Source organism: Odontesthes bonariensis, chromosome 22 (assembly GCF_027942865.1).
Source record: "Odontesthes bonariensis isolate fOdoBon6 chromosome 22, fOdoBon6.hap1, whole genome shotgun sequence".
Taxonomy (NCBI): domain Eukaryota; kingdom Metazoa; phylum Chordata; class Actinopteri; order Atheriniformes; family Atherinopsidae; genus Odontesthes; species Odontesthes bonariensis.
Window position 1 is genome coordinate 29,380,001 of NC_134527.1, and position 19,301 is coordinate 29,399,301.

The following is a 19,301-nucleotide window of genomic DNA, read 5'->3' on the forward strand; positions in this document are numbered from 1 at the left end:
GCTGACACTTCGTGTGTACTCCCCACAGCGGGGAGACTCAGAACTAACACCAAAAACGTGAAAAAGATGATTTTGATTCTCTATCCCCTTTAAAGATCTCATTGTAAGATATTTTCCTAACAGAGCACTTTGTTCCCAAACTGCAGGTTTACTTGAGGTTCCCAGAGTTTCTAAAAGTAGAATGAGAGGCAGAGCCTTCAGTTATCAGGCCCCTCTCTGTGGAACCAGCTGCCAGTTTGGGTTCAGGAAGCAGACACCCTTTCCACTTCTAAGACTAGGTTTAAAACTTTCCTTTTTGATAAAGCTTATAGTTAGGGATGGCTTAGGTGATCCTGAAACATCCCATAGTTAAGCTGCTATAGGCCCAGACTGCTGGGGGGCCTCATCTGTCACACCTTTCCTCACTTTACTCTCTTTTTCCGCTGTTTGATTTTTCAAATGACATTATGTACATGTGACATTATTGTGGTCATTAACTCGTGTTTTCCTGTTCCAACAGGCATCCTTTCAATGGTGTTTGTTGTCCCCTCTTTTCTGTCTTCTCAAACCCCAGCTGGTCGAGGCGGATGGCCACCCTTCCTGAGTCTGGTTCTGTCAGAGGTTTCTTCCTGTTCAAAGGGAGTCGTTTCTCTCCACAGTCACCTCAGGCACGCTCAGGACGGGAGATTGGACTGAAGACAAGTTTCTGTGCAATCTGTTGGTTTCCTTAGCTAGGAAATTGTTTTTGAATTGGTTCTATTTGAAGTAATTTGATTATTTTGAAATTAATTATGATTACAAAGAATTGAACTCTAATTGACAGGCAGCCTTACCAAGGTGTGCCCGCCTCTCGCCCGATGACTGCTGGGATAGGCTCCAGCCCCCCCGTGACCCGACTGATGGATTCAGTGGGTATAGAAAATGGATGGATGGATGAACTCCAATTGGCCTGAATTAGACTATATTATTTAAGTGCCTTGAGATGACATTTGTGGTCATTTGGCGCTATATAAATAAACTGAATTAAATTGAATTGATGGCCTTCACAGAGTCCTGACCTCAACCCGATAGAACACCTTTGGAATGAATCGGAGCGGAGACTGCGGGAGCCAGGCCTTCTTGTCCAACATCAGTGTCTGACCTCACAAATGTGCTTCTGGAAGAATGGTAAAAAATTCCCATAAACACACTCCTAAACCTTGTGGAAAGCTTGCCATAAGAGCTGAAGATGTTATAGCTGCAAAGGATAGGACAACGTCATATTAAACCATATGAATTAAGAATGGGATGTCACTTAAGTTCATAAAAGGCAGATTAGCCAATACTTTTGGCAATATAGTGTATGTTGTCCTACATGAAGTTCACAACCATCAGAGAACTTTTGGGTCCGAATGCCCTTAATAAAGCCAGACACCAAAATGTGATCAGATTAAATTCGCAGATGTGTAAAGTGTGAATTATCATTGATAATCTCATCACTTTTATGCTATAATGTTTTCATGTACCAGCCACCTAAACACTGTTGCACACCAACCACACCCCTCATGGCAACAGCACTACCCCCGTCCCATCAGGAAATGGTTCTCAAGCTTCGCTGTGTGCTGGAACAGCTTAAGTAAAAGGAAGCAAAGAGCTCAGAACTCAGAACTCTTAAAGATTAACTGGAACAAATATGATCCACTGAGAACCAGTACAATACCCACAGGATCCAGGGGTTCCAGTTTCCCAGTGCCCAAATACACAAGATATCAGGAGAGGTCTCATCTTTAAGCCCCGACGGATCAGAGCATGTTTTACAACATGGAGAAGGCTACACAATAAAGTTATATGTATTCAAGGAAGTTGGTTTTAATGGTGTAGCCAGGCATTATAATTATAAGCCATCACCTGTTTGGAAACTGAAGAAGGACATTGTTAGCTCTTAGTTTCATAAGATTACAATCTAAAAAGGCCACTTTCCCACATTGCAAGAATCTTTTTAAAAAGCTTTCTATGTCGTTTCTCTGGGGCACATTAAAAATTGCTTTCAGTGTTCAATTCAATTCAATTCATTTTTATTTATATAGCACCAAATACAACAAATGTCATCTCAAGGCACTTAGATTATAAAGTCCAATTCAAACCAATTGGAATTCAATTGGTGTTGTCACCTGTTAAAAAGAAAACCTTTAATGGCAGTCAAATTGGCCTTCAAGGACATAAAAGATCTATAGTCTATAACAAAAATTGACTTTTTTTTTTATCAATGTGTTAGGTTCCGCTTTATTCTTAAATGATTGGTTACACAGACTTTGAACTTAGTGTCTTCATGAAACAGAAGAAAGTGTCCATTAGCCCATAGAAAAACAATAAATCAAAATTATTACAACCCTATAAAAGCTCTTTTTTTATGGCCTTTCAAGCCATAAAGAGCTGTGTTTTTTGGTAAACCATTATTGCACGGAGTGGTGTTTTAACATAAATTCTATTAAAATGGAGACGAATAATGGCACCACTGGCTTTCCATACTCTGATGAGTCATAAGATTCATGATGAGCCACAAATTATGGCAACAATTCACATTCGCCTCCTCAAAACTTTATATATCCATTTATTATTTTCAATAGTTTCACTCTAATCTGAAGTGCTTTAGTATTCGTCTTGAGGACACTTTGACATCTCGTAATGATCAGTGAATCTTGTTTCTCTGCACTTGCTGCATTTAAGACATTTTCTCATCTTTTTATTGTTTTTCTAAAACTGCCGTGTGTCCCTGGGTCAGACTTTGTGAGAGAACTGGAAGAGAATGTGTAAATATCAAGGTGAAAATGGCCCTTTAAACGTGATCTTTTCCATGGTTTGTATGACTGGAAGTTGTCGTCTTGGCCTTGACTTGGTAAGCAAACAGATCATTTTGTATTGTGAGGCTTTGCACTCTATTTTACTATACATTTTTATTTTGTTTTTGACAGTTATTGTATTGTTTAAGTTGTGACTTAAAAGTACTTTGGTTAATTTTTTTGTTTAATATTTCCTCTATAAATAAATTTGACCTTGACCAAAGTGAATCCATTGGTTTATAAGTGTCTGTGTTCGAATTTATGATTGGGCCTTAGTTTTTAATCCCACATGTGAGGGTGGAGCCTGGCTGAGAGGGACTGAAAAGCTCTTTAACGGCAACCTTTCATCAGAAGGCAACAGCTTTCTTTCAGGTACTGTACCCTCTTTTCTTATTTATCTTACATAAAGCCTTCATCAGCTTCTTGTTGTGCAAGTTTAAAGATAAAGGCGGTATATGTCCTGACTTTTCAACAAGGTGTGCATTTTTTTGACAGGTACAGTCAGTGTAACAGGGTTATTCTGTAAGCGCATGTTTAAAGAATTTAAATGTTTTAGCAAAGGAAGTTGGATGGAAGCTAGAGCCAGGATGTGATGGTTATTTCGTTGTGATGCATGGCTGGACAAATACAAAGCCAAAAGAAAATTAAAAAAGGACTTGGTAAGGATTTAAAAAAAGTTGCTACTCTTAAAAAAACCCACCTTAAAATCTTTGATATTGTACTTTAAATACTGTCATGTGTCCACTGGAAAGCCTCCCCTCCCCTGAACAGAGGGGAGGGGAGGCTGATCCCAGGTCTGTAGTGCTTTTGGTGTAATCTCGACCTTAAGACTACATGATCAGCAGTGTCAGTTGACAAGGACTGATTTATTTGAGTATTTTTCTGCTGTGCCCTCTAATTTACCTGTTTCCATTGCTCTGTCATGTCGCCCTCGTGAAATTCTGATCTTGTCACCCTGTTCAGAATGACATTGCGTATGTGAGTCAGAAGTGTTTTTGGCACTGAATCTTGGCACCAACCTGCCCTCCACTGAACTATAAATAATACCATCACTGACCCAAAGAGTGCACACTCTAAAACCTGCGCAGCAAAAGGAAAGAAATAGCCATAGAGTGAGATAAATGCAGAAGAGGAAACTCATGTGACAGACTGTGTGACTCCTCAGGTATCAGTTCAGTGTAAAGCTAATCAGATATCATTCACCTCCGACCTGGATTAACAGGAGTAATGATGTCCTCACAGCTTTCCTCTATATTAAGACACAGTCTCAGGACAGTGAATGGGAGACTCTTTGACCTTCCATAACAGTTTAATTAAGCTAAATAACACACTTTTAATGGAAATCTGGGATATGTTACCAACAATGATTGTTATTTTAATTTCTTCCAGAGCAGGTCTCACTTTTTCCTTAAAGCTAAGGGCAGACTGTTTTGCTTAAATGGCCATTACCAACGCATTAGTGGTCATATAAAACTGGCCACTCTATGGGTGAAGAGTGCTAAGAGGCTAAGAGCATCTGCTGCTCTAAGCTTGTTACTGTACTGAACAGTATCCTACATGTGTAACAGGATCGTCACGCCAACTGGTTTGAGTTCAGTTAAGAAAAAATAAGAATAAAGAAATCATTCTTAACCAAAAACTTGGTTCTGATTGGGACCTAGAAATGACCTGGACCTGCCATTAGATGTTTCAGTGATCATGTTTGAAAGGGGAAAAAAATCTTTTTCCCTATGTCGACTTTAATTTAAAGACTTAAAGATTCTAAACACCAAAAAAAAATAATAAGCTGATTAATATCAAAACTTAAGTGCATGATTTAAAAAAAAAAAAATCACAGAATTTCTAAGACAGTAAAATGGTAGAAACACCTGTGATGCCAAGCTAGGCTAGTTAGCTTTCAGCAGGATTTCTTTATCAGTTATTACCATTTTCTACATTATAATTTGAGATTATTTGTATAGTTTAATGCTATAAAATTCTAAATTCCAACAACTAGGTTTACTGGGCAAAAGTTTAATAATTTTTTACCAAACTGTTTCCACCCAAATTTATTTTGAAAAATCCGTGCCATTGTATGTGGAAAATATATTTATAAATTGTTGAATACATGGAAAAGGGATAACAGTAACATATTATTCTGGAGTTATTGAAAATCTGAAATGTTCTTCTTTTTTACAGCATGTAAAAACAAACAAAAAAAAAACAGTCACTGCACTTTAGTTAGTTATAACCAGAGCCCGTCTAAGTTGGCTAGGGCAGAGCTATGGAAAGAAGTATCTATATATAGCTCTGAGCTAGGGTACATAGCGATAACCAGCCGACAGCTAGCCGATAGCTAGAAATCAACGTCACTATCGATACCATAGTTTATGGATAACATTGCTTTATCGCTGACGCGAGTGGAACAAAAAAGACCATCTGCCAGTAATATACATACATAAAATTTGAGTATTTAGGTTTTAACATAAGCTAACGCGAACTCTGATTAGCCGATAGTCTTACCTCTAAAAGCTACTGCCATGTGCCCGACCGTGCTGAATTGCCAGTGACTCAGAACTTGCCGTAAAGCAGAACGTACGCAATCTGTGACGTCATCAGCATTTTTGAACGGCTTTTTAGAACAGATAAGTGAACTTCAAAAATGCAATATTCAGCCGAGTGTATTTTTTTAGTCCCCCCTTTTGAATGCAACTTTCAAATTACTTGACAAAAAATTATATCCTGAGAAAAGTGGATTTTTAGGGTGCAACCCCCATAGACCCCCATTCATTCTGGACTCGCCCGCGAGCGCCCTCACATGGACAGAGACACCAGTTCAGAAACCGGAAGTTACCAAGAGTGACAGTTCTCTTCCATTAGACATTCTCTGTTATAACTTACTATAGAGCGATAGCATTAGCTAAAGCTAATATCAGCATATGTTCTTCTTTCTCAAACATTTAAAAAAAAAATCCATTTTGACTTTAATTTAGTCAAACAGATTATACAGTAGGCTACTTTAGTCTGAACACCGGAATAAAAGAGAAACATGACAAATTTATGGTACGAAAAGCTAACTCCTAGTTTAGCTACTGTTAACTAGCTAAATAATCTGTATTTTTAAATGTGTAAGGATTAAATTATTTATTCAGCTGTCTCATTAGTTGGAATAAGTATAATATCTTCAAAATTCGAAATTATGGCTAAATCACAATCACAGAAATTTGTACGTGTAAAAAAACAACAACTATTTTTTGTGTATGTAGAAGAGGGTAACATACACATAACCAGCCAGATGCACAAGTTATTGAAACTCAGTTAGCTTGTTCATTTTTTCAGTTTGCTTGTTCATTTTTTTTTCACATCATATTTTCAGATGGAAATTTAGTCTTTTTTTTTAAATCTTGTAAAAAAGAAATGTCATGGCACTTTAGTTACAGCTCATTATTGTGAGTAACTTTTTCTGTGGCTAATTTTAGCATATTTGGCTGTTTCTTTAAAAAAAAAACTAAACTATTTTTACTGTTGACTGTAACTTTAGAATGTAATAATTATACAATACAGAAAATGCAGCACCTGAAAATGAAAAAAGTAAAAGTGAAACATTATAAACTTGCGGTACAAGTAAGCTAATTCTCCCAGTTTTTCATAGGTAGAGCAGCTTTAGCTGAATAGCTTTCAAATGCATATGATTACATTTATTTAACTGTGTCATTTGTACAAATAAGTACAACGCCTGTAAAACTCTTTTCTTTTGTTTGCTTTCTCTGCTTAGGATTAAGTTTATTGGTATTCAGATTTGTTTGTAGCTCTTTGCAGGGGACAGCTTTCAGTCCCTCAGAGGTCGACACTGTCATGAGAGTTGGCTGTTGGTCAAGTTTCCTGTCAAAAATAGCCAACGCTGAACTTGTAAAGAAAATTTAGATGTTCCTCCCCCCTCAAAATGTGCACATGTGGCGTTGGTTTATAAAGCCACGTATGGCAAACAGTCCTGTTCAAATAATATGGGACTTCTAGTGGTCGTGATGAACTGGATGTGTAGTAAATGACGACTCTAGTAGTTTTAATTTCTAACCATAACCAAGTAATGTTCTCTTCTAAAGCTAACCAGAAAAGAATGTTTCATTGTAACAAGTTGTGTCTACATGTAATAAAAGCAACCAGCAAAATGGCGTCCATTAGCATGATGCTGGCGTTATGAAAAGATATTAATTTAGCCTCGACCGTGATCGTTTTCTAACCTGCCAAGCAATGTTATTTCCTAAATCTGACCAGGAAATGACAAAGGTGTTTAAGTAACGTGTTAGCCCTTAGCCCTTAGCCCTTAACATCAAGACTTTGTGGCTTCCTAAACAAAAGACTTGAAAATGCTCTGATGTGAAAATGCTCAAATCAGTCATATTTCTGCTCTAACGTTTTTCCAACATTTTTCCAGTTTTTCCAGAACATTTTGTTTAGAAGTATTAAAACGTTATACCGGCAATGTAACCAGCTTGGTTCATTAAGACTGATTAAGAACAGTTAGAATTAAACATGAATGAAACAGCTGCTCTGGTACGACTGTAGTATTTCTACTCCGTTATATGCAAAGTATGAATAAAACTTTTTCTTTTCTATTTTTTCATGTCCAGTTCTTTTTCTACTGAGATACACGAGTTACCCATCAAGAAGAAAGATGGCAAGCTCTTTCAGACGAATGATCTCTGGCCGCAACACGGCTGTGCTGCTGGCCAGCTTGGGAGCAGGAACAATGGCGACCGGCTTATTGATGAGTGAGAATGGCTCCCTGGCTGCTGAGACGAGGAAGAAGCTCTACCCTCCCAGGTAAGACAGGGCAACACCAACGCCACCATGTGGAGTGCAGTGGACGGATGACCTTGATGAGTCAGTGAATGCTCTGGAATGATCTGCTTTGACCATACAGAAAGTGACTACGTGCGACACATCAGTTGCACATTTCAGAGGAGTGACGCATGTGTTTCCACAACTGAAAGGTGACATCTGTGGACCCTTTCTGAACTCATTCACTAAGGGTGAAGTAGTAATACACTTTGAGGATTAGCCTGACTGTGTGGATTCCATCAGCTGACTGCAAGTGAATATCTGACAGTATGAATTAGTGCAGGGAGTCATGGTGGGTACACTGGCAACGTCCTGCATGATTGTGACACTCAAGTTTCATCTATGTCACCTTTGACTCACTTTCCCTGAGACGCTGATTTAGCCCTTGCCTTTTCTCCCTGCCTTTACTGCACTTTTTATACACAAATGGAGGGTAAAAATGAAAGGGAAAGCTAGAAACTGTTGGCACAATTCCGGTTCGGTTCCAAAGATGTAACTTTTATATCCTGCTGGAAGAAGTGTCTACCGGGATACCCTCATCCAAAGGGTATGAAGGGTCACTAGATGGTCTCATATGAGTATGAAAAAGTTAAAATCAGATGTTATGGCCTTTGCGGTCAACAGATTTCAACCCTTATTAAGAGCTAAGGAAGATTTTGGACCCACCTGTTGGTCTCAACTACCATCATCAAAACACCAAATGGGAATATCTTTTGAAGGAAAGTTGTTCTGCCATTTAAAGGCAGGGTAGGGGATCTTTTTCTGGAGCATTTTTTTACAAATTGCTTGAAATACTCTTCACACCCCCATTGCAACCAATTAATTAAAAGTTTTGACATTAATATGAAAAGTTTTAGTGGCCTCTAGAACGTACAATCTAGGAAAAACTGTATCCAATCATTGTGAACGGTCCGTTCACAATGATTGGATTCTGATGCCGTCTATCAAACTGCAATCTGCTCCTCCCTCCCCCTCCTTCCCCCTGTGCGCGTACCCTGCTCCGTGAACGAATTACGCGTCCAGAAGCTTGGCAGGAAGCTAAACTAGAGCCAGCTTGGCTAGCACCTAGCATTATTAAACGTATAGTTAGCATAAACTAAATACTAAATACTAAATACGGCAACGATCGATGCTTGCTGTCAGAACAGCGCTCGTACACCTTCGTGCTCGTGCACGTTCATGTACTCTCGAGGCGTGGCTTCGGGGGGAAAGTGAAGAAAAGGGTTGGGACTTTTGACCTGTGTATTTTCAAAATGCAGCTTCGCTGGACTCAAAATCCAGGATCTCCTACCCTACCTTTAAGAGGAATTCCAGACACTTGTACGATCAATGCCAAGGCACACTGGAGCTGTTCTGGCAGCACATGGAGACCCAACAACCTCGATAGGTTACCATAAATACTGTGAAGATTATTTGCTGAAATACATGTTTTGATGGAATTTGTTGGTTTCTTTATCTTTTTAACTTTTTAAAGAAACGGCATTGCATGAATTGGAGTTGGACTAATTTGGATTTTAATTAGTTTGATTTGACTTGATCAGGAGTTGGCTTGAATTGAACTGTATATTTGAAATGCCTTTTGATATGAATAGAGGATAGCATACCCCACAGCATGTTGGTATTTAAGCTTGTCCTCTTTTCTTGTGTGAAATCCTCTAAAAGTGAATTAAAATGTTATCTGTTTGAATTTAAAATAATATCATGAATAACTCACAGTAACTTATGTGACATCTTACATAAGCCTTCTTCCTCCTTCCCCAATCTTTGACTGACTTCCAGCATCCCTTATAGTGCACTGCCCCCGGGTGGCCAAATTAATCACTGCAGCTTTAAATCACTCACATCAGGACCTGATTGTTGCCAAACACTGAACTCCCGAAACTAAAGAGTGGACTGAAAATATTAAAGTGACAATTTCTGACTTGTTAAAATCAATCAATTGATGACAGGCTTTATGATCTGCATTATTTTCTGGTAGTTTTACGTATTATTGATATAAAATGACCAAATTAAAAATTAGAATATCACTGTAGTGCCTTTTATAGTTTAAAATAAATCTTCCTCTCTTGTAGTTCTGACTTTCCTGACCTGAGGAAACACAACAACTGCATGGCCAAAATCCTGACTCCAGCTATTTACGCCAAACTGAGGGACAAGCTGACCCCCAACAACTGGACCCTGGACCAGTGCATCCAAACCGGAGTCGACAACCCAGGCCATCCTTTTATTAAGACTGTGGGCTGCGTGGCCGGTGACGAGGAGAGCTATGAGGTATCACAATTCAAAGCCCATTTGTTAATAACAGGCCAATAAAGGTGACTTTGTAACATAAACATAGAACCAATTATCTGCATCTCTCAGATACTGTAAGTAGAAATAAGTCAAATAGAAATGGTGAGTTGATTGGAAAAACAATCCTAACTTTTTGTATATCAGTTTGTGCATCAATCATTAAAATATCTCCTGGTTCCATCCGCTCAAACATTTCAGCAAAAGGAAATTAATTAGTTGATGAAAGAATTACTAATAACACAAACTAATGAAATAATAAAAAGTCCCAATCAGCACAGAGTTAAAGTCACTAATGATGTCTTATCTGCCCTTCTCACCATCTTCATTCTCTTAGACCTCGGGTCTCCTTCAGTGTTACTGGAACATCTGGCGAATATTCGAGTCAACATTATCACATTCCTCTGGTTTTAATTTCACAAGGTGGACAGAAAAGTGTGTGTTTAAAGAAATTATCCACTTTATTTAGCAAAGGTGTTCCTCAGGGATCTGTGCTAAGACCACTTTTTAAAATATCTCCTGCCAACTCTTGAATACACTTTCACTGCTCAGCTGATGACCACCATATTCATCTCCTCTGGAGTCACAAACTTCAGATCATGAACGTTTTTCAAAATGTCCTTTCAATGGCTCAAAGAGCGACTCATTTATTTCCAAAAAAATACTCTTTACTTCACATTATTTCCACATTAAACATCTTGATTGTACGGTAATAAAGCTGAATATTTTCCATTCGTCTGTACATCAATACAAGAAAAATCTTGCCCACTCAAACTGAAACAGTTTTACTTGCCTGCACTGCATGTGTGGATGTTGATGGAGTTTTATTTGGTTGTATCATCAGATGTTGATTTTTCAACCCTCACCCTTGACTTCTTTTTATGTTTATGCATTTAGCAGATGCTTTTATCCAAAGCGACTTACAAATGAGGATATACATTTTTGTCTCCAGGTGTTTGCTGAGCTCTTTGACCCTGTCATTAAAGACAGGCACAACGGCTATGACCCCAGAACCATGAAACATCCCACTGACCTGGATGCCTCCAAGGTTGCACCACTGCTCTCATCACCTGTCTTACTACCTTCTGTTCTTACATCAGTCAGAAAATGGATAAACTCGTACCTCTCTCCTCTGTGTGCCTGTAGATAACTCATGGCATGTTTGATGAGAAATACGTTCTGTCATCCCGTGTCCGGACCGGCCGCAGTATCCGTGGGCTGAGCCTCCCCCCAGCCTGTACAAGGGCTGAGCGTCGTGAGGTGGAACGGGTCACAGTGACGGCCCTGGCCGGCCTCAAGGGGGACCTGGCTGGACGCTACTACAGCCTGGGAGATATGACGGAGAAGGAGCAGCAGCAGCTCATTGATGTGAGTTGCTTATGGCCTGGAGACACAACGAGGCCTCACTTTCTGTCTCTTATTCCCTACTATTTTTGGAAAAACTTTTGGTCTAAATGTCTAAATGTCTAAATGGTCTAAATTTTGGTCTACATTTGGTGAGCACATAGTCCTCTACCTTTTAAAAATCCTTACCTTTTACAAACTACTCTGCACAATATGTTTATATTTTAATGAATTGTGAAGATAAAGTTGACTTTAATGCCCCGATCAGAACTGAGAAACACCACATCTGTCTTTCTATAAAGCATTAAACTGTTCATAAACCTGAGGAATATTTTGATTTAACACCACAGAGAAGATTAAATCCAATCAAATTATTATTTTCTAAAATGACTATAACTAAAAAGCAGCAAGACCATAAAATGTGAACCACCATTATAACAAAGATATAAGTTTGAAACGTCTTTTTGTACCATCCTATATGTGTTACAGATAACTTAAGTTGTGTAAAATTAAATGCTCCTGTTTATTTGACTTAACGAGTAAGTTTGATATAAGGTTTAAGGTACTTAAATCAAACAGGATAGTGTGAATTTAATTATATGGGACACCAAAAACATTTGAGTTAACACATTTGGGGTCTCCTTGGAAACAAAACTAGCTGGTCCTCAGAAGGGTATCCCAGCCCAAATATTAGCCCTGATGCTACTCATCTCTACACTGTCACCACTGTCACCTCTGACAGAGTCTGACTAGTGGTTTCCTTCCATGTAGCTGATTGTTAGCTTTGATGTTATATCCTCATTTGTAAGTCGCTTTGGATAAAAGCGTCTGCTAAATGCATGAACATAAACATAAACATCTGGGCCCCACATATATGTATTAGCTGGGATCAGTCATCAGGCTGCAATTGCAAATTTAGCTAAGATAGGTTAACTAGCTTTTAGCTGCACTTCTTTATGAATATCTTCTCCTAAACAACTAGACCTATATGTATAATGAAAAACAGCTGTAAACATGTTAATTAAATTAAAATTTTATTTGTAAATTAAGTTCAATTCAATTCAATTCATTTTTATTTATATAGCGCCAAATACAACAAATGTCATCTCAAGGCACTTAGATAGTAAGTCCAATTCAAGCCAATTGGAATTCAATTAATTAATAATAATCATAATTCATAACATAATCCAATTCGTTCATATAGAGCCAATTCAAAAACAATTTCCTAGCTAAGAAAACCAACAGATTGCACTGAAAACTTTTTTTTTTTTTCGGTCCAATCTCCCGGCCTGAGCGTGCCTGAGGCGACTGTGGAGAGAAACGACTCCCTTTTAACAGGAAGAAACCTCTGGCAGAACCAGACTCAGGAAGGGTGGCCATCCGCCTCGACCAGCTGGGGTTTGAGAAGACAGAAAGGGGGGGAGGGGGGTAGGGCCGCAGCGGCGGCGGCACTGTAACACCATTCAAAGGATATCTGTTGGAACAGGGAAACACGAGTTAATGACCACAATAATATCACATATACATAAAGAGAGTAAAGTGAGGAAAGGTGTGACAGATGAGGCCCCCCAGCAGTCTAGGCCTATAGCAGCTTAACTATGGGATGTTTCAGGATTACCTGAGCCATCCCTATTCAAGGTAAACACAAGAAACTTGTGCTAACGAAAAAATAAATAATAAAATAAAGGACCAGACTCAGTGAGTAATTCCCTATACTCCCTATATAGATCTGCTCCTCACACCACAACAACCATCTTTTTACAGCCACAAGCTACCTCAGCCTCTCACCAACTGCACACCAGTCACAGCGGGGTGGGGATGCAAACCCTGGTTCGGGTAGGGGGAGAAATAAAAGAGGTAAGATAAGCGGGAATGGGATTCAAACCCTGGTTCGAGTAGGGGGTAATGAAAGTATAGAGGGTGCCAGAGGTGGAGGCAGAACAAGACACACTAGCAGATACACTATCAGATTCAACAGACCTAACTATAAGCTTTATAAAAAAGGAAAGTTTTAAGCCTGGTCTTAAAAGTGGAAAGGGTGTCTGCTTCCCGGACATTTACTGGCAGCTTATTCCACAAGAGAGGGGCCTGATAACTGAAGGCTCTGCCTCCCATTCTACTTTTAGAAACTCTGGGAACCTCAAGTAAACCTGCAGTTTGGGAACGAAGTGCTCTGTTAGGAAAATATCGTACAATGAGATCTTTAAGATATGATGGAGCTCGGTCATTAAGAGCTTTATATGTAAGGAGAAGAATCTTAAATTCTATTCTGAATTTAACAGGGAGCCAATGAAGAGAAGCTAAAACTGGAGAAATATGATCTCTCCTGTTAGTTCTCATCAAAACTCTGGCTGCAGCATTTTGGATCAACTGAAGGCTTTTCAGAGAATCTGTGGAACAGCCCAATAATAAAGAATTACAGTAGTCCAATCTTGAAGTAACAAATGCATGGAGCAGTTTTTCTGCATCACTCTGAGACAAGATGTTCCTGATTTTAACAATATTACGAAGATGAAAGAAGGCAGTCCTAGAAACCTGTTTTATATGCGAGTCAAATGATAAGTTCTGGTCAAAAATAACTCCAAGGTTCCTCACTGTAGAACTAGAAGCCAAGGAAATACCATCTAGAGTAACTATATAGCTAGACGATTTCTCCCTGAAACGCTCAGGTCCAAAGATAAGAGTACGGAGTACGTGCAGAAGCGTAAATAGCAAATAACAGCAAATAACAAATAACATCCATAATTTGGAACCACCTCCAAGCTTCTTCAGCTTAATGCCACACTGGCTCGCGGTCTAGTTGAAACCACTCTCAATCAGCTGGAAAACTTTTTCATTTCGCACAGCGCCATCGAGCCCCCACTGCACAGCCTCCTCACCAACAACGGAGAGCAGAGCCTGGAACCGGTCCTGTGTGCTAGGTACCCCAAGCAGAAGGGTTACAAAAATGGGAACGGGTTCCATGGGACCGGTACGCTTTCGTGGTAGTGAAAAACACTGAAATAAGCGAACCGTCCTGAACCGACCTGTACTGGACTGCATAGTGGAAACAAGGCTTATTTCATAGAGCTGACTATTCCTTGGGAGCAATTAATAGCAGAAGCATATGAAAGGAAAAAGTTTAGGTATGTGGAATTGGGGGCAGATCAGAGCAGCGAGGATGGAAAGTTAGGATATTTCCAGTGGAATTAGGATGTAGAGGATTTGTTGCAAAGTCTGCTGTCTCATTGTTGAGGGAGCTGGGTGTAAGTGGACAGAGTGTGAGGAAAATAGTGAAGGAAGTGTCAGATGAAGCAGTAAATTCCAGTCAGTGGATTTGGATTAGAAGAAGCAATAGTAGCTGGGGGCCCAGCAGGGGGAGCACTTAGGGTAAACAGACTCTTGGAAGAAGCAAGGAAGAAATCCAGGATATTTAAGTGAAACCAGGCGGCCATTTTAGGTTAGTTGGCCTGTATGGCCTTGTTTTTGCTGGCATTTTTAGTGATTGTAGGACTGTTTAGGTGAGTTTGTCTGCTGAATCTGCTAGTGTGTCTTGTCATGCCTCCACCTCTGGCACCCTCTATACTTTCATTACCCCCTACCCGAACCAGGGTTTAAATCCCATTCCTACTTATCTTTACCTCTTCTATTTCTACCCCCTACCCGAACCAGGGTTTGTATCCCCACCCCGCTGTTACTGGTGTGCAGTTGGTGAGAGGCTGGGGTGGCTTGTGGTTGTGAAAAAAAGAAAAAGATGGTTGTTGTGGTGTGAGGAGCAGTGATAGCTGGCATTAGGGGAGTGACTCTGGTGATCACTGTCTAGCCTCCTGGAGGTGTAGTGGGCCCAACTAGATGAAACGCTGATGAAAGGAAGTTCCCACCTGATGACCCCAATGACATGTTGGTCAGCACTGCTCACTGATTTATCTAGGGATTATAGGGAATTATTCACTGAGTCTGGTCCATTTTTTTTTTCTTTAGCACAAGTTTCTTGTCTTTATCTTAAGTGAACTGTAGTGTCATCAAACGCTTCAAGAGGCAGCAGTTAGCCGTTCTGCTAAGCCAGGCTTTTAATAGCACTAAACTTGCAGTTTAATGTCTCCATCATAATCACATTTAGCTGTGGGATTTATGTGATAAAAAAAGACGGTAACATATTAAGTTAATTTCTTTTAATCAAAAAATGAGAATAATTTTAAATTAACTAAAATAATTAGGCTAATTTCGCTGACTAGCAAGAGATAGTCACTGCAGTTTTTGTTTGAATGAAATCATAATTATTTTAAAACAATGAAATACACTTTTGTGGCACAATTACATATTTATGTGGAGGTATAATAAAAGTTAATCAACATTTATGTTGTGATTCAAATGTAAATTAAATCTAATAAAATCTAAGGTCATCAGAAGTTGCAGAGGCTGCAGGTAGTCCCATGAACCTCAGTCAGTTTTGACCGTTCTGCTCTGATTATTTCACGCTGCGTCACATTAAGGATCACTTCCTCTTCGACAAGCCAGTTTCTCCATTACTCACTTCCGCTTTCATGGCCCGAGACTGGCCTGATGCCAGGGGGATCTGGTAAGGCCAACACCATTTGGTTCAATCCCAACCCAGAGAAAGAAAATTGTTATATTTATCCCTTCATGTTCACACCATCCTATCAGTCTGTGAATTCCTCTTTCTCCAAACTATAGATAACTCCTTGTTCACCTTTGTTTTCTCCTTCAACCTTCCTTTACCCTCCCCACCTGTAGGACCACTTCCTGTTTGACAAGCCCGTCTCTCCACTATTGACATGTGCATTTATGGCCAGAGACTGGCCCGATGGCAGGGGCATCTGGTAAGGTGGATTCAGCTCTCTGGATGTCTGCCGCTTTGTTACAACCCTTAAGTTATTATTTTATATGTATGTAGTAGAAAAAACTGCTCTCTAGCAGCTAAAATAGCAAGAAATGTGATTTTCTGTTTCCGTATTAATGTTTGTCTGTTACAACCGCATGTTCAAATAAATTCTGCGCAGATTAGCAGCATGGATATCAAAGTGCTGAAGTCACCAGTGGTGATGAAAGCTGACTTTTATTAGGGGAGCTCGTTATTGAGTTTCTGCAGCTGTTTCTCCTCAGGCACAACAACGAGAAGACCTTCCTGATCTGGGTGAATGAGGAAGACCACACCAGAGTCATCTCCATGGAGAAGGGCGGCAACATGAAGCGGGTGTTTGAGAGATTCTGCAGAGGACTAAAACAGGTATGTTGGAGTCTGTGAAATGATTGTAATGCAGAAGTTTTCCATTTTTAAGGATGTATGGGGAAAATGTTGCTCAGTTGTTCTTTTTCGACACTCTCGGTACGAAACAGACAAAAAAAGAGAAAATATCACAAAACACAACAATAATTAATTTTTACAAAATTGTAGGGACATCAGCAGCTGCTTGTGATTGGACAGAACCCATGTTCATTGCAACTGGTGGATCTACTAATCTGTTTCTAGTGGTAAACACTAGAAACAGATTATCCCTTAAAGGGATAGTTCGCCTCTTTTGACATGAAGCTGTATGACATCCCATATTAGCAATATCATTTATGAACATTGACTTACCCCCCTCTGCGTCCTGTGAGCCGAGTTCCAGCCTCGTTTTGGCGTCTATGAAGGTAGTCCGGCTAGTTGGCTGGGCTAGAAAAATGAAGCGTTTTGCTTCTCAAAACAATATGCGTTCAAAAGAGTAATACATTTGCATCACAAAATCGTTGTGCACCAAAAAGTCAGACCTCACATCGCTTGGTGCTATTTTTGCCTCCCTTGATATCAATGCATCCAGCCACCTAGCGATAGCCACACCTGTTACGGTGTTTGCTGCTCGGAAGCAGGGGACTGCTCGGTCTACTCTTCGGTCTGCACAGTTTACATTGGACGCATTGATATCAAGGGAAGCAAAAATAGCGCCAAGCAATTGTGAGGTCTGACTTTTTCTGGACGAACGATTTTGTGATGCGAATGTATTACTCTTTTGAACGCATATTGTTTTGAGAAGCAAGACGCTTTATTTTCGGGACCCCAGCCAACTAGCCGGACTACCTTCGTCAGCGCCAAAACTCGCCTGGAACTCGGCTCACAGGACGCAGCGGGGGTAAGTCAATGTTCATAAATGATTTTGCTAATATGGGATGTCATACAGCTTCATGTCAAAAGAGGCGAACTATCCCTTTAAGCTGAGAACACCTGCTGCTTTTCTTGCTTTTTCTTTTCTTTCTTACACAGTTTATAGTTCCTTAAAGGTCATTAAGTTGAAATAAAGTGGTTTTTCAACTGGACCTGGTCCAAAATGCTCTATATACCCCAAAAAAGCAATGATTATGGCCCCCCCTTTTTTTTTTTTTTGCATTTTCACAAATAGTTGGATTGTTTCACGAATCACAAAGTGCATTTCGATGAGTTTTTAGTGTCTCTAGGATCATCTTGTGCAGATTAGACAAGTCTTGAGATTTTTTTTTTTTTAACTGGAGCTGGTCTAGATCCTCAAACTGTTCTCTCTGCCTTTTCCTTTATAATAAAACATAAAACAAATCAACAACTATTGCACAAAATAGTCAAACTCAGTCCCTGCTTCTTGCATAAAAAAGATTAGATGTCTCTTCCATATGTGTTAATTGTTTATTTTAATGCATAACTGTTTAATTCTTAGGTGGAGCATCTGATCCAGGAGAGAGGCTGGGAGTTCATGTGGAACGAACGTCTAGGCTACATCCTCACATGTCCCTCCAACCTGGGCACCGGTCTCAGGGCAGGCGTCCATGTACGCCTGCCAAATCTCAGCAAGGTGACGCCTGGGACACCTTCAGACACACACAGCTTTTAGCTTATTCAGAACAGATAGAATTTAGTTTTTCATAAAGCTTCAAGCATCATTTAATGGTGCTTTACATTTTTTAAATCCGTATCATTCCTCTGTGACAGTGAGCTTTGAGCTTCATTTTTTTTCTTTTGACTGAGTTCCACTCCACTTTCTTTAAAACATGTTTTTAATTGTCTTACATGGCAAAAATTGCAGGACGCACGTTTCTCCACAATACTTAACAACTTGCAGCTGCAGAAGCGAGGCACAGGCGGAGTCGACACTGCGGCTACCGGAGACACCTTTGACATTTCCAACAACGACCGTCTGGGAAAATCTGAGGTGAGGAACACGCAGCTGTCAGCGTTAGGCTCGGTCTGAGCCTGAACTCTGCTGCTGAAATGACCTTTGGTGTGTGTTCAGGTGGAGCTGGTTCAGCTGCTGATCGACGGGGTCAACTATCTGATCGAATGCGAGAAGAGGCTGGAGAAGGGCCAGGACTTCAAAGTCCCAGCTCCCATCGCTCAGATCAGGAAGTGAAATCTGGACTGATGCCGGTTAGCAGGAGGTCAGCGGTCGGTTTGGTGCTCCCTCCCACAGCGAGCCTGACGGAGAACCACAGAGTGCCGCCCGTCCACCACCACAGAGCAGGTTGATGCAACTCACATATTGTAAATCTTCAGGGTAAAGTGACTAGTCTACTGTTAGGGGGAAAGTTCTACCTCAACTTAACTGTTACCCTGACTTTAATAAATAACCAGAATTAAACATTTTGACTCTTTGGTTTTATTTTCTTTGTCGCTTTTAATGAATCTGAAATGAACAAGTGTAAGAAAGACATATTTATTTCTCATTTTAAACGCCTCCTCACTGCTTTTCTTACCTGGGATATTTTTATTTTCAATGAATTTAAATTCATTGGCTGTATTTACTTCCTTCTGCTGGTCAGGCTCATCTCAAACCATCTCAGGTGTGTAATTGTGCTCTCCACCAATCAGCCTTGCAGATCCTGGAAGTTCCATTCGTTGTTTTCTTGGTTGTGGTTTCAGTGGTGGTTTCTTTTTAGGCCTGATTCAAAAAGTCTGCTTCAACTCTGGAAAACACTGATTTAAAAAATATATATATATTCTCTACAGCACGAGGAACTCTTTGTCTTCCTTTACCCTGTTGTTTTTTGGAGAGGGGATTTCATCCATTTTTCCTTTTTGTGTCAATGTTACACCACAAGAACAGTTCA

The 19,301-nt window shown here is 39.9% G+C and overlaps 1 protein-coding gene across 1 annotated transcript; it reads left to right on the forward strand.

The window, feature by feature from the left end:
* Positions 1–3,079: 3,079 nt before the first annotated feature.
* Positions 3,080–18,832, forward strand: LOC142372296 (creatine kinase S-type, mitochondrial-like). The gene is made up of 10 exons (XM_075455132.1): positions 3,080–3,170; positions 7,409–7,601; positions 9,692–9,890; positions 10,861–10,956; positions 11,055–11,276; positions 15,987–16,072; positions 16,356–16,479; positions 17,915–18,049; positions 18,281–18,406; positions 18,488–18,832. Exons 2-10 carry the CDS (start codon positions 7,453–7,455, stop codon positions 18,602–18,604), a joined length of 1,254 nt encoding a protein of 417 aa, XP_075311247.1. The 5' UTR covers positions 3,080–3,170; positions 7,409–7,452; the 3' UTR covers positions 18,605–18,832.
* The last annotated feature ends 469 nt before the right edge of the window (positions 18,833–19,301 follow it).